The following is a 21,368-nucleotide window of genomic DNA, read 5'->3' on the forward strand; positions in this document are numbered from 1 at the left end:
AAGTTTAACGAGATGTATAGAAGAATTCTAGAGAATGCTATAAAAAATATATGTTGTGAACCTGATTAAATAAAGCTGGCTAGGTGACTATGTCAGTGCCACGTTTCAAAGGGGATGCCAATAAATCATCATGAGCATCGTATTGTGCCACTTGCCTTGCGATGCGACATGCGCGCCGCGTAGCGTCTACACATGCGCCTTCTGCATTGCAATTGCATATTACACCAGGTGGCACACCTTGTAGCAGTTGCATAGGTAGCGGTACATGGTAGATAGAGAAGTCCTGAGGAACAAAAAGAAGATTGTGGAGATGTATAAATACTGATATAGTGAAAAACATGTATGGCATACCTGATTAATTCGAGCAGGCTAGGTGACTGTCACTGTCCAGTTTCAAAGGGAATGCCATTAAATCATCATCATTAGCATCGTATCGTGCCATTTGACATGCGATGTGGCATGCATGCTGCGTAGCGTCGATACATACAAACTTTGCATTGCAGTTTCGTTATGCTCCACCAGATGTCGCGACATGTAGCAGTTGCATACTGCATGTAGCTGGACCTGGTTAACTCAGACAGGCTAGGTGACTATTTGTCACCACCCCGTTTCGAAGGCGATGCCAATAAACCATCACTATCGTCAACAGCAACGTACGGTGTTGCGGTTCAAGGGTTGTGACATGTGCGCAATGCAGTTTGCATACCTGTGTTTACCCTTCGGTACCCTTTATGGTGCCTCCTCACAAGGTACGAACCGCTGCTAAAAAAAGTGAATCGTAGAGCTATGTGTGCGGCTGCAACGAGGCAGTATTGGGCTCAGTAGACCACTGTGCAGAGAGCAGGGCACAAGCTGCAGCTCGTTATCAACACTGGGCGGATAGTTCAGATCGTTCTCGTGAAAATGACGCCGCGAAGACCCCGTAGTGCTTGGTGCTGAAAATGGAGCTCCTATGGATCCGCTCCTCCAGCTTACGCTGCAACTGTGCTGCATGTGCTGTGCAGGCCTGAGAGGTTTTTTTTTTTTTTTTTAACACTGCAACGGGTGATGTTTTCCTTGCTACAGGCCTTTTAACTTGTGGCTGCGGTAGAAAATCGCTTAGTTTTCTTTTTTTTTTTACTCAATTTCAAATTTTTTTTTTTCGGCAGCCATTTATTTAGTTTTCTTTTTTTTTGGAAAGCTAGTTGTACTACATTAATTTTTTCGTGGAGTGCCTGTTTGCAGTTGGGCTCTAATGTTGTTACGACGCTACTCTTCCTGTTTTATAGCGAAGCTGCATGTGGCTAGCCGTTTCGTTCGTCCATCCATCTGTCTGTTGCCTGAACGCCTAAAACTCCTCCAGCGCAACCTCATGCGCAAAAAAAAAAAGAACAGATGCGCGATTGGCTGTGCTGACGTTGTTGCTCTTCGTTGCAGCTGAGCATGCAGACAGCAGTTTCTCTCTGGCTCCGAAATGGGTAGGCCATGCGTCATATATACTCTTGAGGAGCAGGCAGCAATGCCACGAGCAGAACGGCAGACGAGCTCGTCTACGTTGTGCCGATGCTACAGCCCGGGCACAGGAACAGGCTTGTGCAGCTGAGCGCAAGCAGCAATTGCGTACTGAGGACCCGGCAGCCTACCAAACCGTTGTTTAATGAACTGTCGGGATTAACCCACTGATGAACACGGGGCCGCACATTTCAGCTTAGCTGGTTAACCATCTGCATGGAGTGCTGGAGTGGTGATTTTTTCTAATAACAACTAGTGATCATGTATTTAAAACTGATCCATTGTTTCATATAGTTAGCTTTCCGTTTTGCACTGGTCAGTACAGGCATGTTACCTAATTATACTGGAAAAAAATTTCCTGCTGTAGACATATATGTCTGCGCCTGACTATTTGATATTCCATACCCACTATTCATATACGATTCATATAAAAAAAAATATTTGCCCACCTCTAGTAATGATAGAGATTGAACCTTCCTTCTCTGCATGATGTCAAATAAAACAAAACAAAAAAGTAAAAAGCCAGTTGAGTCATTTGGTCAGAAGGTCCTTCTGTGTTCATGCTTAAAAACAGTTTTTTTTTTCTAAACGGGTAAGTTGAAGTGTATTATTACCATGCATGCTTCCAGTTGCTTGCTTTGTTCAGAGTTTGAGCAACTGTTTAGTATGCATTCTTTTTTTTTTTTTTTGTTCATGTCACTGACAAGATATGTCGAAAGGGATTGCAATGCCTGTGTGGTTGTAGTGTCAGTCTTCATTTTGGCTTGCGTTTTGGGGGGTTCTTTGGAAGCAGATCATGCATTTCTCAGTGCTGTACATGTCATCTTTGCCCTCTTGGTGCTGCCCTTGCATTGTTTGCTTTTTGTTTTACTTCATTGCATATGAGATTTTCTTCTATCTCTCTTTCACTGGCTCGCAGGCACTGTCAGTCAAGTAGGAGTAACAGTGGGGATGCTGCTTTCTCAAGTTTTAGGTATTGAAGTCATCTTAGGCACAGAAGAAGGGTGGCCATACCTGCTCGGTGAGAGGTCCTTGCATTCAGTTCCACTTTCTGTACCTTTATATGTGAATCAACCTAGCAGAATACATCCTGGCCGGTGTTTTGGTTTTAAAGGTGCCCATGAAATGACTAGCACTTGTTTGGTCAGGCCCTCTCCTGTTACCCTCTCCACCTACCTCTCAGTAGGTTGATAGCAAAAAAAAAGAGTATATGTGCAGGCACTGTCTGCCACAACCATTTCTGGTTAGAGCACATGTCGTTCTCTTAATATACTATGTTACCAGATTGGAGAGCAGAGGTACTATTGCTAGAGGAAGGCTGGGAAAACTGAGGGGGAACTGTCATTGCTTCAGCAATTTATGACTGTCTAGTAGCACTATTTAACAGCTAGCTAACTTCAAGTGTTTGCAGTGTTTGAGTTGGGACCCGCATGCACTTTCGAGCTTGCTCATTTCTTGTTTCACTGGAAACAAGAAATGTTTTTTTTTTCTCGAGAAATTCATATGAGAGTAGGGGTGTGCCTTTGCTGTGGGTGAATGAAATTCCTAGTGAACGCTTCGAAAGTGTAGCGTATCAGCCGGACGCCAGGGTGGTGGAACAGACAATGTTTATTTGATGCAGTGCGCTTTATAGGGTGATGAACATGTGATCCGCCGACTGCTGCTTACGTGGCTGATAAGCAGTGGCGTAGCAACAGGGGGGGCCGGGGGCCCCCTCTTTCCGCCGGCTTGACTGGGCGCAAATTGCTAAGAATGTTCCGGTATCCAGTAGCTCGAGCTCATGCACCCAATGCGTTGCGCCGCAGAATTGTCGGCTTAAGCTCTATCAACACCCCACGAAATAATTGCACGAATGTGCGGGCTAACAAATTTAATTCGCGAAATGGTCGCTAAACTATTCGCCTTAGCGGAACGTTTCATGTGGGGTGCGCTCGTGCTGTGCGTTCATGCTGGGAGCAGCTAGGAGTCGCGAAACATACAGTGAGGCGTTGTAAGGCGTCGGGGCTCTTGGGTCCCTCTTCCGTTCAGAACGCGCAGCGAAGACGAACAAAGACAGCAGCAAGAGGGCGTTCAACCAGCGCGCCCGGCGCTCGCGTTTACGGCGAAGCGTTCGTTGAGAGCGACGTTGCCTAAGTGGGGCCGTCAAAAGACGCGAATGGGATTCTCTGGATCGCCTTCAGACTCGGTTCGGCCAAAGAGTTTGGAGGCGTATGACTTGACAGGCTGTAGTCTCGGGCCCGGCACGATGTCCTGCTCGCTTTTACTTCCCCTCTCCCACTCGCTCCGAGAAGCCGCTGCGAAACCTGCCGTTATGTTTCACGCTTTTCTTCTTACCGACGAAAGTTTCAGAAAACTGTTGTTGTGTGACTTCATGTCACAAGTACAGTGTCTGTATCAGCTGCACAGAGTTTTATAAAAAAAAAGGTGAATTTTGTAAGGGTATTTCCCGATCGAGATTCTATGAAGTTATGTCTTTTTCTGATTACTAGGAACTCGGTAGCGCGAAAAGTATGGCAGATAAGTAATAACCATATCCTTAATAATCCCGTAATTAGTACTTATAGAGGAAGCACTTCAATTCGAGAATTAAGGACTCAAAGTCATATTATTAACTCAACAAAAACGTCTTAAACAAAATCGTTTTCGGTGCTACAACCTACATTACTTTGGCACTGCGGGCGGCGCCCAGTATATAGCAGCAGCGAAATAAATCTGAAATAGTGGACCAGTGACGTTGATACCTTAATCCTCTCCATTGCGAGTGCAGACCAAAATTAGTGCAAGCTTTCGCTGGCACGGGCTTCATCGCGCCCTTTTCTTTCTTTTCTTTATGGTGACGCCAAGAATCGACGCAACGCGTGCTCTATTCTGTTCCCAATCTTGCTTTGGTACCGCAGCTCGGATAATCACGTTTGTCCGTATGGCAGCAAATGAAAACAAGGCTTTATTGATCAGAATGAAGAGAACTCGTAATTGTCATAGCATTGGCGCCTGCGCAGCGGGGAAGCAGGTAGCGTTTTCTAATAGGGTGGGGAGACCAGCGTCACTGACAAACAATTTAATTTTCGTTTTCGTTCAGCGCTGCCCACAGACAAAATACTGCGTGCCATAGTACCTACGAAGATTTTTGTGAAGTTGTTGTTGGGCAAGATATGAATGTCGGGCTTCAGTTTTGCAAATGCAATATTGCCGCTAAAATTGGTAATTAAAACTTTATTATAAAGATATTTTTGTTACTTGTGACGCGAGTCATGTTTTCCACGATGCCGCATTTGTATTGGCTGCCAAGCCTTACAGTCTGACAGAAGATGTGCACATTGGCTTATCACACGTTATCAGTGCAGCACCCTGTGTTATTTGGTGCAGGAAAAATAGCGTGTATATCTGCTGCATTCGTGATCTCTCGGAAAGAAAGCGAAGGAGAGGGGGACCCGGGGAACGTGCGCCGTATCCAAAGCGGCTGTACTGGTTCTGAAACCCGGAAATTGTCGATACCTTCGTCTTCCTCGACTACATCAAGGGGGGGGGGGGGGGGGGTGACAGAAGACCTATGGGCCCCGGATGCCAGACGCCCTAGCTACGCCACTGCTGATAAGTGGTAATCGTGAAAATGCAGTGTCAGTGTGACATGTGACATCAGTATACAACATTCTTTTCTCCTAAGATTTGTTACACAATTCCAAAATGTCTGGTTAGTCATCAATACCATAACGTACGGCAGGCCGTCTAACGCGTGTTGATCTTCACTCGACCGGGTCTTGGGTAACTTGGTCCGGACTTGCCCCTGTGTCTGCTTCCGTGCTGGCCGGCAGCTGTTGTGGCCGTCTGGCTGTAGGAGGAAGCCTGACGTGGTAGTCTGCACTTGGCTCTGGATCGGCTTCGAGCCTCGTCCAGGCGCTCCTCAACTGGTTCCGGTGCCTGTGATGGCACTCGCCGTTGTCCAGCTGGACCATGTACGACACTGGGCCTCAGACTGCCACAACCCTGGCTGCCTTCCACCTTGGACCTGGAGAAAAGCTTTTAGCATAGACTGTGTCACCGACATGGTACCTCTTCATCTCCAGTCGTTGCGATTCAGGCGCGTGTTGCCGGTCCGGATGAAGTCTGTCCAAGGCTGTCCTCAGCCTACATCCGATCATTAATTCTGCTGGAGACCTTTCCATGACTGAATGCGGGATCATGTGCTGTTTAAACAGGAATCACGAAATCTTGCACTGCGTCAAACCTTCCTGTTGCTTCTTTAACTTCTCTTGCCATCCTTTCCGCCCTACCATTACTGGCGGGATTATAAGGTGCAGTGAAGGCGCGGTTCCTGTCGTTTGTGTTCTTGAGTCCTGTTCTTCTGCGCCTTGCCTTTACTAATTCAAGCATGAACGAACTAGCCCAAGCAAGAGTTTTACTTGAAAATAGTATGCACACCATTACACTTTAAGAATGTTTGCAACTCCTAGCTAGTGAATGCTGTGCCATTATTTGAAACGATAACATCTGGCACACCGTTTAAGCTGGTGACGACAGCTGTAGCCTTCATGGATTACATAACTTTGACCTCGGCCCAGTTGCTGTACACATCTACCACGATTAAGAATACTTCTCCATTAACTAGACCTGCGAAATCAATGTGTAGGCGACTCCAAGGGTGTTCTGGCTTGATCCAAAAATGCACTGGAACCTTGGGATCGCTTTGCCGGTTACTCTGACATGTCTGACAGTGCTGTACAAGCTCTTCAATTTGGTGGTTCATTTTCGACCACCACATGAACCCTCTAGCTGACGCTTTCATGGCACTCATCCCAGGTTGATTTGCATGCAGGAGTTGAAGCACACTTTCTCTTGCTGCGTTAGGAATTACAATGTGGTTTCCCCACAGTATGCAATCACGATGCAACAACAACTCTGACTTCCTCACCTCGTAAGGCGCGAACTTGCTGTCAAGTTGTATTGACGGCCAGCCAATAAGGATCTATTCCTTTACCATGGATAAGACTTTGTCCTTCTTGAACAGCGCAGCGATGTCTGCTGCCTGCAGCGGTGCGCACTCGACCGCTTCCAACAGGAGCACATCCCCAGGTGGCTGTGGCTCGTCTTCGTCTCCCGGAGCTGGCAGACGACTGAGTGCATCGGTGTTGGAGTTGTCTTGGCCTAGCCTGTACTGAAAGCTGTAGATATATGCAGACAAACATAAAATCCAATGGAGCATTCTGGGCGACACAACTTCAGGCACCCTCTTGTCCATGTTAAACAGGCCCAGTAGCGGCTTGTGGTCTGTTATAATCGTAAATTCTTGCCCAGGAAGGTACTGGTGGAACCGTTTTATGCCAAAGACAACAGCCAAGCCCTCTTTATCAATCTGAGCATAGTTACATTCACTGCCTCCAAGCATCCGAGCAGCATAAGCTATGGGCTGTTCCTTCCCGTCAGTTGCACGATGGGCTAGCACTGCCCCCACTCCCACAGGAGATGCGTCGCAGCACAATATTAAAGGACGCTTGATGTCATAGGGCACGAGTACAGAGTCTGCGCTAAGCAATTTTTTTAGTCTCTCAAACGCACGTTGGTGCTCACCTGTCCACTTCCATTCATGGTCATGGTCGAGCAGTCGGTAGAGTGGTTCTGCCGCTTCAGTCTTGTCCTTGAGGAAACTGCTGTAAAAAGTCACAGTAACCCCAAGAAGGCTTGCAGCTCCTTTTTGCTTGTGGGTGCGAGCGCTTTATGGATGGCATCCGTCTTGCTTCGGCTTGGGTGTATTCCCGTGGCGTCAATCCTGTGACCCAAGAGTTCAATGCTCGGCTGGTTGAATTCGCACTTGTCCTTATTTACTCTTCACTTCGCATTCTGCAGACGCGATAGCACGGTCTCTAATCTCTTGGCGTGCTTTTCTGCATTACGGCCAGAAATCAAGATGTCATCAAGATAGGCTTTCACGCTGGGAATGCCTGCTAACGGCGTGTCAATGACTCATTGAAACACCTACGGTGCCACCGAAATTCCAAACGACAGCCGTTTGACTTTGTACAGTCCCTTTATTGTGTTAACTGTGAGCACTTCAGCCGACTCGTCGTCTAGAGTAAGCTGTTGATAAGCTTGAGCTAGATCCAGCTTTGTAAAAAATTTGCTTGAACCCAGAGCTGCGAGAATTTCAGCGGTAGTGGGCAAAGGGTACCCGCTGCTTTTAATAGCTTTGTTTACGGTGCTACAGTAGTCGCCGCACAGGCGTAAAGTTCCGTCTTTTTTCCTTACCACTACCAGTGGTGTGGCCCAGTTGGAGTACGTGACGGGCTCCCATACCTCTTGTTGCACCAAGCGATCTACTTCCTTGCCCACGTCGTCCTTGAGGGCCAGTGGAACTGGTCGGCTTTTGAGAAACGCTGGTTGGGCGTCGTCTTTTAGTTCTATGTGAACTGGTGGTTCGTTGAAGCCAGGAAGGTCCCTGCGAAACACCTCGGAAAATCGTGAGGGCACGTCTTTCGTGTTTACTTGCCCGATTCCTCGCAAGCAAATGCTTAACGGCCTAAACCAGTTTCGCACAACCAGGCTGTTGCCTTGATTCTTCACTACCAACGAAGGCAGCTTTGCCTTCCGGCCTTTGAAGTCTACCAAGACCGCTGCTCGACCCAGCAGCAGTAACGCCTCCTTTGACCAGGTTACGAGAGTTGTTCCAGAATCTTGGAGTGGTATTTCACCCCTATTTCTCTCAATTACTCTAAATGTATCTTCACTCACAATTGAGCACAAGGCTCCGGAATCGACCTCCATTGGGACTTCTTGCATCTGTACCCTTGGACCCATATGGACCGTTGTATTTGTACTTTAACCATAAAATCTGTTCTTGCTCATTCACTTCGCAGAGTGAAAACAATGCACTCCTTTCGTACACCCCCCTTGCTGTTTTCAACTTTACTCTTTTGCTCAGGCGTCGTCTTCCAGGCCGCTATACTTTCGTCTTTTGAACGACAAGCCCTCGCTGTATGTCCAACCCTTTTGCATTTGAAGCATGCTGCTTTTCTAAAACTGCATAAATGCGGAGCGTGCTTACCGTTACAATGGTAGCAACTAGATCCCTCTGCCATGGCGTCTTGCTTCGTGTGGGTTGCTTGTATCATGCCCTGGCAGTCCTTTGTCTTGTCTCGGCCTTGCACACGTATGTTTCGCTGTTGCTTGGCTGTCGCTTCTGCGGTCGCGGCCATGTCTTACACGACGTTGAAGTTAAGGTCGTGTTCCGCGAGAAGTCGCTGTTGAACTGCTTCGTTCTGGAGGCCGCATACGAACCGATCTCGCATCATGATGTTCAACGGGAGCTGCTCGTCGCAGAAACCGCAGTCTTCAGCGAGCTTCCGAAGCGTCATGACGTATTCCACAACCGATTTCTCGGCAGCCACGTTTCTCTTGTAAAACAAACACTTTGCGTACAGCTCTGATGGCCTTGGATGCAGGTGCTTGCGAACCGCCGTCTTAATTTCGTCGTAGGTTACTGCTGTTGGTCTTGCTGGCTTCACCGCAGTTACGATGAGCCCGTACGCTTCTTTGCCGCAACAACTCAGCAGGATGGCTCTTTTCTGTTCTTTCGCTGCCTTGTTCACTTCGCAGCACATTTCTAGCCTCTCGACGTATTCATCCCATGACGCATTTGTGCCAAACCGATACTCGCCAATCCTGCCGACGGCCATCGCCGTCGCTTCCTCGTCGCCAACTGTAGCGTATCAGCCGGACGCCAGGGTGGAACAGACAACGTTTATTTGATGCAGTGCCCTTTTATAGGGTAATGAACATGTGATCTGCCAACTGCTGCTTGCGTGGCTGAAAAATGATACTCATGAAAATGCAGTGTCAGTGTGACATGCGATATCAGTATACAACAGAAATACTGAAAGCAGAAAGAGCAATTCAGTAAGTGAAGTTGACAAAATTGGACTGCTCATGGCAAAACGCTGTGATCAATGCTCAATTTAATGCATCGAACATAGCGGGTATAAACTGTGGGTGGTGAGCAAAAGGAAACCGTGAACAACAGCTGTCACAGCTTAGAGGGATATGTAGTCTGCACTGGTTGGCAATATATAGTGTACTATGAGTGGTGGATTGAATCCTTATACCTGCATTTAGGCCGAAGCGTCATCCTATTGGAAATAAAATATATTTATTCATCGAGTCATGCAGCATCGTGATTCTTCAAGGTCAGCAGTGTAAGAGGTGAAGTTACTCGTATTGCAACATGTCTCTATAAATTTGGGTGCCACAGCATGTGTGGAAAACGTCTTGCTTTCTCGCTACTCCCAATGACCCTACTATGACTCAGCAGTGTGTGTTTTGACACTGCCACATGCATATTGTTGAGCGAGTCATAAAATGCAACACTGTACCATACCATGACGATCACATCAAACAGTGGCTAGTGGCTACTTTCTGTCATTATTTTTTGCGGTGCACAATGCAGATAATCCGTTGTTTGACAGATGGTGCTTAGTGACACGTCATCATTTTTAGTTGAGTCAAGCAGACGATTGCTTGCAGCCTTGAGATCTGGCCATTCTGTGAATAAAAAGATTTTTAATTGCCAGCATTGGAGCGGGCGGTTGTGTTCATGTTGCAAGTAACTGTGGTATTGTTAAATGAAACTTTGCTAAATAAGAATTACGATGAGTGCAAAACAAGGCTTCAGTTCTGTGCTTTCAGTTTGGAGCAGTGGTCAGCTGCTCAAGTGTGAGCCCAATTATTGACTTGTGGTGGGCATCTATTCCAAGTTTCAAATACGAATAAAATATAAAATGATACTAGATTTGAGAATTTCTATTCGAAATGGTAAAATATTTGTTTCTACTTGACTATAATGGATAACACTTGTTGAAGTCTTAAAGGAAAGAGGCCGATGCAAGTGAGATCTGTTCCGAGTGATTCTGTTGCAGGACAGGCCATGGTCGTTGTGCAGAGGCACTAGTTTCTGAGTGAACGCACAGGCGGATAACTTCTGCTCAATAATGTGTAGTCATTGAATAATACCTCACTTTTAGGCAGCCTAAATATCCATTGGTTTTCTCAATTTAGGTGTAAAGCAATTTATTATTTGGCTAGTTTTGCCATATTAGCATTCCTTCTATCCCACTTCTCTCCTTCAGTGGACACAATACCCTGCATGCATCTGGTGACTTGCTGATCCCTTGTTTTATTACTATCATTGCCATGGTGCACCAGATAATTGAATGCAATTGTTTCTCATTGACAATCTCCTTAGTTGGCCGGACTTCCAGTTGCTAATGGCATTACATGCATATGCCAAATAATGTAAATAAGGCTTCTTTTTAACCAGACAAGCTGCATGTAAACTTGGCTGGTTAATTGATTGATTGATTTGATGATATTGGAAATGTTGGCAATTTTTGTCACTGGCTTTTTCACTACGTGTGAATGTGAAATGAATACACAAGCTTAATACTTCGGTTTGTTTAGGAGTGAGAAAATATTTTATATTCAAATCAATATTCAGAGGTAATTTTCCTCGCATATTCGTATTTTACAATTTCACGAGGAAATTTCATGATTCGAGCACTTCTATTATTGAGCCAAAATGTGATCTTCACATATTGAGTGGGCTTTGAAGGCATGACCATACACCTACAATGTATTAGTCTAAACGTTGCCCATACAAACTATTTTTTAAGTACACACTGCAATTGATGCAATCACCATGGTGCAGTGTCTGCAATGCACACAATAACCTGCACCATGTTTGGTCCATCCGCTTACACTTTGTGGCCACAAGAGCATCCTCAAATCTGCTTTAAAATTATGTGGCAGTTCCTTTGAGCTGTAACATATTCTTGGAGCAGTGCTGCTACTAGTACTTTGCATGCAATAAAGGCACTGTTAGTCTTCCTCTGGGACACTGGCCTGAACAAGATGCTGTAGTTGCTTGTTTTCATGTGTTTGTTACTTGTGAATTGTGTATGAGCAGGTCATTTCATGCATCACCATTGTCATTTGGTGTGTATGTTAGGCAGTAAAAAAAAGGAAGTAAGGGGAACGACAGTAAGGGAAAGGTCATGTAGGCATGGCGGGACAACTTTTAGTGGCCGGTAACTCTGCTCATACGAGACATATTAAAAAATAAAAAATAAGTTGGTGAGGAAGGTTTGTGAGGTGGTGCCCATTACTACTGGATACATTTTAAACTTGAGTCTTAAAAGGAGCTTCAGGGCCTCTTTAAGGGGGGAAACAAGATGAGATTGCTTTTCTTAACAATGACCAAGAAAAGCACTAAGGGAGGAATGGACAAAAAGCTAGTAAGCAACCACTGCACAATCCACACACAAGTAAAATTTATATAACAAAGCCTGACAGTTCTGGATTCAATTTGGCACATATCTGTATTGTAGATCTCAAGTATTCTTCTAAACTTGCATTGTTCAGTCAAGCAATATGTTTGGCTAGTCGGGAGCAGTTATCTGTAACTGTACAGGGTTGTCCACTCTTATGAGAAACACGAGCACACGGCCACTGAGAGTAATTGCGCAGAGACATTGAGAACCAAAGGCGGTCCCCGAAGCATGTCGTCTGCTACTCGACCAGTGCGCTCAGCCACACTTGATGCTGCCGCCATGAATTTGTTTGACACAGTGCACCGTGAACAAACACCGATCTTTCGTATCATTGTACGCAAAGTGCCAAGTGTTATCGCATGTCCTAGAACAAACTGCTCATAAGGGTAAAGAACTGCTCCTAGATTACCTCCTTTCCTTTACATGCAGCAGCATTTATGAGGCATTTCTTGTCATTGTTTTTGACCGTCTGACCATGATTGTTTGCGACACGTTGAAAGTCGGAGGAACTGAGGTGCATAATACAGTACGAACCTCTCGGATGATGTGTCACTCCCTTTCCTTTCATGTCCAGTCTCTCTCTGTCTTTTCTGGCTTAATGTGTTCTACCCCTCAGTCAATCTGTTTATTTTGTGCAGTCAGTAAATTATGTTTGATATGTGCAAACAGTAAATGCGCATTATTACACTGCTCTAGGAATGCAGACAACCCTTCCTTGTGCCTGACCAGCAAAATTGTGTTCAACAGCAGGACAACCTGTTGTGCAGGCACAGGTGCATGTTCACACATACTACATACGCTGCTGACTATAGGAAGAAAAATCATCTAATTATGTTATGCTTATGTTAGTTATGTTAGCTTATGTTAGTTGCTTGTGGTTTTACTTGTTGCACCAGCTTGTTTTTTAGCCACACTGTGTTACTGTAAAAAAAGTTCATTGTGCCCTACAGGTGTATATTAGGAATACACCCTGGTTTGCAGTCGCTTGCTTGTTGAATCTAGAAATTAACATTTCACCCGCCGTGGTTGCTCAGTGGCTATGGTGTTATGCTGCTGAGCACGAGGTCGCAAGATCGAATCCCGGCCACGGCGGCCGCATTTCGATGGGGGCGAAATGCGAAAACACCCGTGTACTTAGATTCAGGCGTTAAAGAACCCCAGGTAATCGAAATTTCCAGAGTCCTCCACTACGGCGTGCCTCATAATCAGAAAGTGGTTTTGGCACGTAAAACCCCACAATTTAATTCTTTTTTTAAATGAACATTTAAAAGCTCATTCAGATCATTTAAAATGTGCTTGCGCAGCTGCCTTGCTTGTAACTGAAGTAAATAGGTAGCTGATGCTTTCATGCGCTTTAGATGCAGACCACCATGATTTTTGTCTTGGGGAATTGGGAAATTAAGCAACTGAAGGAAATATTTGCAACATAATACAACTTAATGAGAACAGAAACTAAATTGTGAGAAGGTTGCAGTTCTTTGAGAAAATTCTTTGTAAACGACGGTTTGGGCAGACTGCTGACTGGCAGTAAGTTCGACAATTTCAGTGCACATTTTTATCAACTGCTACTTACTGAGTAGGTTACAGATTGTTTCTTTGTTTTGTGCTTAAAGCAGTTGATCAATCTGGTTTGAATCTGGTTCAAAATAATTCAGAATGTTAAAATAAGCAGCCAAGGCAATTGCTTGCAAGGAACTTTTAAGAAATAGTTAGCACTAATGCAGTGACAACTTTCATGCAACCAATATATTTTGCTGCACGTTGTCTTAGGTTTTTGTCCCAGCTCCCATCTTTTTGTCTGCTTTTCGTTTTCTCCCCCCAAAACAGCAATTGCAGTCATTCCAGCTGTGTTGCAGTTAGTGCTGCTGCCCTTCTGCCCAGAAAGTCCACGATATTTGCTCATTTCAAAGCAGCAAGAGTCTTTAGCACGAGAAGGTAAGTGTTCACTATCATTTTACTTTCTACTATTACTAACTAGGCTAAACCACCATCTACATAATTTTGGCATTGCGTCAGAATGTCTTTTCATTGATCATGCATTTTTTGTGTGTTAAGGTATAACCTGTGAGCATAGTTTGTGTGGAATTCTCCCACATTAGAGCCCTCTCAGAAATAACAAACGGAATGAGAATGCAGATGAATTTCACTTGGACACATCCTGGAGTTCATGGTGGGCGCCAGGATTTGCTACAGAAGTTCTATGCTGTAAAGCAATGTTTACTTATAACACTTGTTCATGAAGTAGCGAAACCAGTTGACATGTTGCATGTGATACATAGCATCGTTAATATTTTACAAGCATCTGGGCTTGCTGTATGTCTGCCAGACTGTATGTTTGGTATAGCACGAGCTGGCCCTGCAGAGCTTAGCGACTGATCTTTAGTGATGTTTATGAGAATATGCTTGTTAAAAGCTTCACTTTCTCTTTGAAGTGATGGTAACTGTTGAAGCATTGCTGCAACGATGAAGTAGTCATTTCAGTTAGACTTTTGTTTACTTTTAGTTGCAAAGTCTCCTAAATTTAGTTTCCTTAAAGGGCCCCTCACCAGGTCTGGCCATTCTGAGCTGACAAGTGCAGAACATACATTGCACGATAACGATCGTGTCTGCAAAGTATTACATCGCTACGTGCCGCGGAAAGATGTGGAATTTCAAACTAAACGCCGTTTATCCTTCTCCTCGCGGGCGCCGCGCTCCAAGCCGGAGGACGACGTACTCATGTATCTGCGCCTACGTACTGGTCTCCGCAGTGTGACGTCGCTCATGGTGACACGCGACATAGAGAATTATTCAAGACAACATATGTTATCTGTGTTATTTGTTGCTTGAATCGACTAATTGAAGTTTAGAGAAATTATAAAACAAACAGAATGTCTGCATGTTTTCGTTTTACTTCGCACTGAAGCAAGAGAGATGTACTTCCCCTTCGCCTGCTTGTTCCCACAGTCGTGCGGTCATGTGTATGGATACCGAAATTATGCCAATTTCTACCGTGTTCCAGCGCATGACCATGCTCTGCGATCCACTTGTTCTGCCTCAGTAGTCGTGTAGCACTGAATTATACCGCTAGTCATGTTTCCTTGTGCACAGCGTGCAAAATCGTGTGCTGTACGAAACCATACAATTGCAACAATTCGTGCGCAGCGCCGCATAAAAAAAAAAAGAAATGAAGAGCAAAAAAATGAAGGCAGGCCCCATGACGTATTGGTCACGCGATCCTCAAGGACGGGTATGGGAGAATGCAGGGAAGGAATTTCGCTTGCGGAGGCTACACAGGCCGAGTGGAGAGAGTCTCGCTATGCAGTGGAGCTCACCTCCTAGAGTCATGGGTTTGCAGCACTGAAATATTTCTATCTCGGCTATTAATGAGCCGATTTGAAAACTTTTTGCGGCAGAACGCTCCTTACAGGACACGTAACAACTTCCGGCATATAACCAAAATTTGCTATGGTACCTGGGGAGGAGCCCTTTAAAATAATGTTTCTAAGTTTCAGCTATACAAATATTTCTGTGTAAACCCAAAACAGTCTTGTTTACTAGTGTATTGTGAGTGAGCATTCTGTATCAAAGTATTGATAGGAATGCAGGAAGTAATTGCTCAGTTGAGATGCTGAGACTATTGTGTTACTATGTTACAGCAGCACCATTAATAAAGCACAGGCAGGTGCCTTTAAAAGATGCATAATTGAAATGCCACCACTGCGGTGCATGCACGAGGCCTCCAATGTTTATGGTGTGGCAAGACACCTTAATCTTGAAGACTATTACTTTAGATGGAACAAGTCATAGTAATGACACGGAGCATTTTTTTCCTTGATGCGCTGATTGCACCAGCATGGAATGTGCTGATGAACGTGTAAAATGTGTAGGGACTCTATGGCAACCGTGCTGGTCACTTGTTTATGAAATACAGCATCTTGATAGAAAGTAATAACTATAGGCATGACACTACCACATTTTGTGTGTGTAAATAGCGTCATTCATCATCATTGGATTGCATTTGAAGGAAATAGAGATGCACTGCATAAATTTAGATTGATAAGGTATTAAAGAACTCTCCTTTTGTTGATTTTGTGGTAATAGGTTTAATATTAGTAGAGAAAATGAAGGTGAAATTTCATTTTTGAATTTCGCGTCGAAACTTCAGAGCCTGTAGGTCAGTGTGACATCACAGATTGCAAAGTGTTATTTTGTATTGCGGTCATTGTGGTTCTGTAAAACTTCTTGAAACTTCTTAAGTTTGTAGTCTGTGTGTGTGTGTGTGACTGCGCTACAATCCTACGTTCAGCCTTTGGTACTTTTAAAGTGCAATGTAGTCCATTTTTTCCTATAAAAATTTAACTAGGCCCGAGCAGATGGCGCTAAAGTCCGTGACGTCACGGCAAGCTGATGCTGGAATTTCAAGGTGGCCTTGCCACCCTTTTTGCTTTTCCCAACTGCAATGTATTTTGTCATTTTGCAATATTCAAAGACCCACACACCTTCCAGGATGTTCCCGAAAAAGTTTCTGGAAGTTGGTCATGGCACATTTTACTTCTGAGGTGGGCGTAGACACTAGCTTGGAAGACATACTAGCTTGCATGAATTATTTCTTGTGCAAACACCAGTAGTACACATTAAATACGTATGGAAAACACACTTCAGGACTAGCTTGTCTTGCTCTTGGTAGATAACTGTTACACTGGATACAAAATTTGGTCAAGCAGATATTAAGTTCTCATGCAACACTCCTCACAGCTGTTCCTGCTTACATGTTCCTAAGCATCCTTGTGAGCACAAATGAAAAACACACAGCAAGGCTTTGCTTGCCACTTAAAGGGACTGTGCAACACTTTCTGAATATGTTAATTGCCTGCTCACTAGCTCTTCATATTGTGAACACTTTAGTCAAATGTCATTCTTGTAGACCTAGCAGGGAGCCTACACATGCTAAAGAAAGCCCATTTCCTCGATTTTGTTGAAATTCATATGCTTATTGTGATGGTTGGAGAAACGATTACATAAGACGGGATTCCTTTAGACATGACTACTCATTGCCTTTGGAAGAAGCAGGAATATCATCAGCAGTGCTTCTGCTGTTCAATTCTGCTTTACCAAGTAAGAATGATAAATGTTCAATCACGGAAGAATGAAACACTGACAAGAAGTTGCAAAGTACCAGTGCATCTTTCGCAAGTAATAACTCTAAAACGCTATCTCGCACTCCTACTTATTCAGTTGCCAAAGGTGGTATAGGCCTCGCAGTAAGTGTACAAGCTCAAATCGTGCTGATATTAGATGTTTCAGCCATAGCAGAAACAAAATGCATTCTAACTAGCCCTAACTTCATACTTCAATTGTCCATAACTGTTTGCATGAAGGCGAAAGAGGGACTGCACTCATTTGCTGGCAACTCTGCACTTGCATAGTGTAATAAAAAAGTTCTTATGTGAAAGCATATGCCCTTTCATGTTCGGCATATTCCATAGCATTTTATAAGGTATTGCAGAATGAATGCTTCGCTTGGTTCTGCAAAAACAAGTTCAATCAAGTGAAAGAAAGGGTTGTACTTAATGGAACTCCTGTTCTGATTGAGGAAAAGAGACATGCTAGTTAAATTATGAATTTCATAAACTCTGTGTTTACTAAATTGAGAATTGATTGTAGTACTATTATGTTTTGATTCGGGCAAATATGTGCTGATGTGAGCACTTGCATTTTGTGGTACATCTCTCTTACCAAATTTTTTTTGTTTCCACTGACAGCTCTACAAAAGCTGAGATGCTCAAGTATGGTTGAAGATGACATTGAGGAGATGAAAACGGAGGAGCAAGCTCAACAGCAGGAAGCTAAAGTATTTGAACCATTCCATTTCTTTTGTGGATGAATGCAACGCACACTTATTTTAGTTATGTCAGATTTGTTCGCACCCTAATTAACACTAAGGAAAAAGCTAGAGTGATTGAACATAAATACAAAACAGTGAATTGCTCCATTAGGACATCATGTAGTACAGTCGAACCCACTTGTACCGGCTTTAACAATATGCCGGATATAACAATGAGCAATCGATGTCCCGTCAACTTTTGTATGTGTTCTATGCCAAGATAAACTGCTTACTACAATGCTCACGTGCTGCATTCTCGGTTACAGCAATAAATCTGGCTACTCTCTGTGTGCTCTGGCAGGAAGGAAAACTTGAAATCCCTGGAAAACAAAACAAAACAAAAATACAAGTTGAGCCATCGCATCCATCTGCATGCCACGTGTCCCATGTGCCATGGCTTCATTGCATTGCCCTAGGGATTGTGGGCCTCGTGCACCCCTCTCGTCTGCCTTCCACGCCTCAAACTTCAGAGCACTTGACTTGTGTACCAGAAGGGTGGAAGGTAGAGAGGTCGGCAATGTGAAGGGCGATGCAACAAAGCTGTGCTATGTGGGGTGTGCGGCACGAAGGGGGGTATGAAGATGTGCGGCGCGCATGCGGGTGCTTGAATTTCTTTTCATAGATATATTGTTTCTTTTCTTTTCGGCGCAGACACCCAGTAGCCTAATATGATTTTTACAGCTAATAATGTGGCATGGGAACATTGTAGTAAGTGGTTTATTTTACCATAGAACACACACAAAATTTCAGAGTGATACCTGTTTATGATACATCTGAATATTCTTAAAACTAGCAATGCTGTAAGTGGGTTCGGCTGTACTACTTTCTGTCTAATAAATATGTTTGGATGTTTGTCCTGTCGGTTTTTGTTTGTGCTACCTGGTTCTAACAATATATAGTTAAAACAATGGGATTTCCTTGGCACCTGAATATATATATATATATATAGGTGGGTCCGACTGCAAAGGTGCAACCACATGCATGCGATTTTTGAGCGACACCGGCAAGCGATGGCGACGAGTAACAAGTTTGTCATTGTGGGGAGTGATCCATTGCTGTTGCTTGTTGCATCAACGGTTTTTGGCCAGCCAGAAAAATTTGCTTGTTGCACGGAAATACGCACAACTGCTGGGGACAGCGTGATCATGCAACAACAACCAGTCCCTCCATTTCATTCTGAATTCACTCTTGCAACCTTCTCTCTACCGTGACAGCAAAAAATACAGTAATATCGGCCATTACTTTGTCTCATCTCAAGCTGAGGACAAAGTACCAACATTGTCTTGTTGTTATTATTGAGATTAGTTGTTCAACGCTGTTGTGCCTGGGATATTACTGAGAGCTGTGAAAGTATGTTGAGTTTCTCTAACCAGATGGCACTGCAGCATTTCACGCTGGCAGCATAGAATAGTCTCATTGATGATGACAGCATAATAAAGGTAGATCTAATACACCTTGGCTAAAACATTGGCCTTGTGATACATTCCTGATTTTTTTATAAGTGCACAATTGTATTTATTTGGAAACAGTTTAAATTTCTTGCTACTTTTTCTCATGGTGTAGCATCCATGTGGTTGCTCCACACTGCGATACGACAACGTGACAGGGTGTGCTGGTTGTTTCGCTTGAATGTTTCGTGCGTACCCTCCGTAGTTGCTTACTGGCTGTATTGTTGGGCTGCTAAGCATGAGGTCGCTGGATCGAATCCCGGCCTCGACAACCGCATTTCGATGGGGGAGATTTAGGTGCACATTAAAGAACCCGTTGTTGCCCAAATTATTCCAGAGTCCCCTAGTACGCCGTGCCTCAATTAAATCATGGTTTTGGCACATAAAGCCCCATAATTTAATTTTTTTTAATATTGCATGCACATGGTTGTCGCTTTATGGCATCACTTTTTTTTTTTTTTTTTTAGGTGACTATGATGCAAGTGATCACGACTCGGTCACTCCAGCTACCACTTCTGATTGGAGTGTTGATGCATCTCTCACAGCAGCTCTCTGGCATCATAGCTGTAAGTCACCTCCTTCATGCTCTTTATTTTTACTTAATTTTACTTTCAGCACTAAGGCGTTTGTTGGTGAGCAACTGTAACAGGAGAACTCTGAGAACAAAGGTGGGGAGAAGAAATAAATGACTGACTCAAGACGTTCCTTTGTCCAAGATTAAAATATGTAAGCACAGGCATCATACAAATGACATTAGCCAATGTCCTTCATTGATTGTTTTCTTGATTGTTTTCTAGGGTGTCAGGTATTTAGTACCAAAGAAAGCAGACAGACAGTCAAATCCTGCTACAGTGAAACCTTGTTAAACCGTAGTTGGCCGGAGCTTGGAAAAAGTACATACTAAACGGCAGTACTGCTTAACCGAAATAGCATGAGATCGCCGGCTTACCTGTCAAAAATGGAACTAAGAGAGAGTGCGATCAAAGGGGGAAAAAACATGCAGTAATTATTCACTTCGCACGACAAGAGTCATTTTCGATTGATGCCACCGTGGCCTAGCAGCGACGACAGCGGCCTCAAACTTAAGCTGTAAACCAGCATTTCAGCCAACCCCCTCTTCTCGGTAAACACTCGCATGGCAGATTCCTTGTTGGCGTTGCGTGTTCTCCGTGCACGCAGGTGGTAGCGCTGCAGAAGTCGCGGGGCATCTTTTTCATTGCGGGGTGCTGTTCTCGTCGCAATGATTACAATCATGAGGCTGACGTAACGCGCAGCTTCTGCCACGGTCAGGCCTGAATCGCCCGTGCTGTCGCTTTTCGTGTCGTCCTCATCACTGTCGCTAGTCGACATTTCGGCAACAACAGTGCCAACGCCGGCAAAAAGTCGAACCTCGTAGCCGACATCTCCTTGCGGTCACAGCAGCGCTGCTGAGCAACTGCTTCGCACTCTAAATGCCACACATCCTAGTCAACAGTAGATCCCTGTCGCATGCCAGCGCCGACTTCGTGTCACATTCGATAGCACGAACAATGTCTCATATTTCTTCTATGCTGAGCACTCGCCGTCTTTTTTATCCATGCTTTGGCATGATGCGAGTCCGTGTTTGCACGACGCCACAATGCTCTCTGGCACGGCGGCGAAATTAAGTTGATGTTGATGTGGCTTCACGCACAGAGCGCTCGGAGGCCGTTCTGATCTCTGAGACCTGTTGTACTGCCGGGCCACCCGATGGAGACAACGCACCGCCATGTTTGCGCGACGAAAAGTGGAAATACTACGTGTTAACCGATACGTACGCAATAACCTGGTACGGTTTATGCGGATACAAAACACATTATGTTCAATGGCTGCTAAGTTGGGGATTGGACTCTACTACTTTTAAAACGAAAGTACTGTTTAAGCGGGTATGGTTTAACAAAGTTTTACTGTGTATTATATAAATTCATGGGACATGTAAAAATTTCATTGAGGTGGAATTTTCATTGTGAAATTGAAACCACACAATGTCAAGATAGGTCAGGCAATATGCAGATGTTCATTTCCAAAGGTCAGCATATTGCAAAGAGCCAACTGCACATGTGTGAGCATTCCTGCGAAGTCTGCTAAGGGACTATCACGCCACACGAACTGTGCATGCGAGAGCTGCCCATGTGCTGAGCAATCGAAGGCCAAGGCATGTACGAAGCATTATATAAAACAATTCATCCTGCAGTCCATCATGCAGCTAGCCGTATACCAACACCCGCATCG

At 44.4% G+C, this 21,368-nt stretch overlaps 1 protein-coding gene across 5 annotated transcripts in view; it reads left to right on the plus strand.

Moving 5' to 3' along the window:
* Glut1 (Glucose transporter 1) overlaps nt 1–21,368 on the plus strand; it is a 67,003-nt gene that overhangs the window by 16,289 nt on the left and 29,346 nt on the right. For all 5 annotated transcript variants that reach the window (XM_065437174.2, XM_065437175.1, XM_065437177.2 and 2 more), the window contains exons 7-10: nt 2,411–2,512; nt 13,632–13,739; nt 17,549–17,637; nt 19,586–19,684. In XM_065437174.2, coding sequence (XP_065293246.1) covers nt 2,411–2,512; nt 13,632–13,739; nt 17,549–17,637; nt 19,586–19,684 — 398 coding nt within the window. The remainder of the gene's footprint in view (nt 1–2,410; nt 2,513–13,631; nt 13,740–17,548; nt 17,638–19,585; nt 19,685–21,368) is intronic.

Source organism: Dermacentor albipictus, chromosome 1, assembly GCF_038994185.2.
Source record: "Dermacentor albipictus isolate Rhodes 1998 colony chromosome 1, USDA_Dalb.pri_finalv2, whole genome shotgun sequence".
NCBI classification, from domain to species: domain Eukaryota; kingdom Metazoa; phylum Arthropoda; class Arachnida; order Ixodida; family Ixodidae; genus Dermacentor; species Dermacentor albipictus.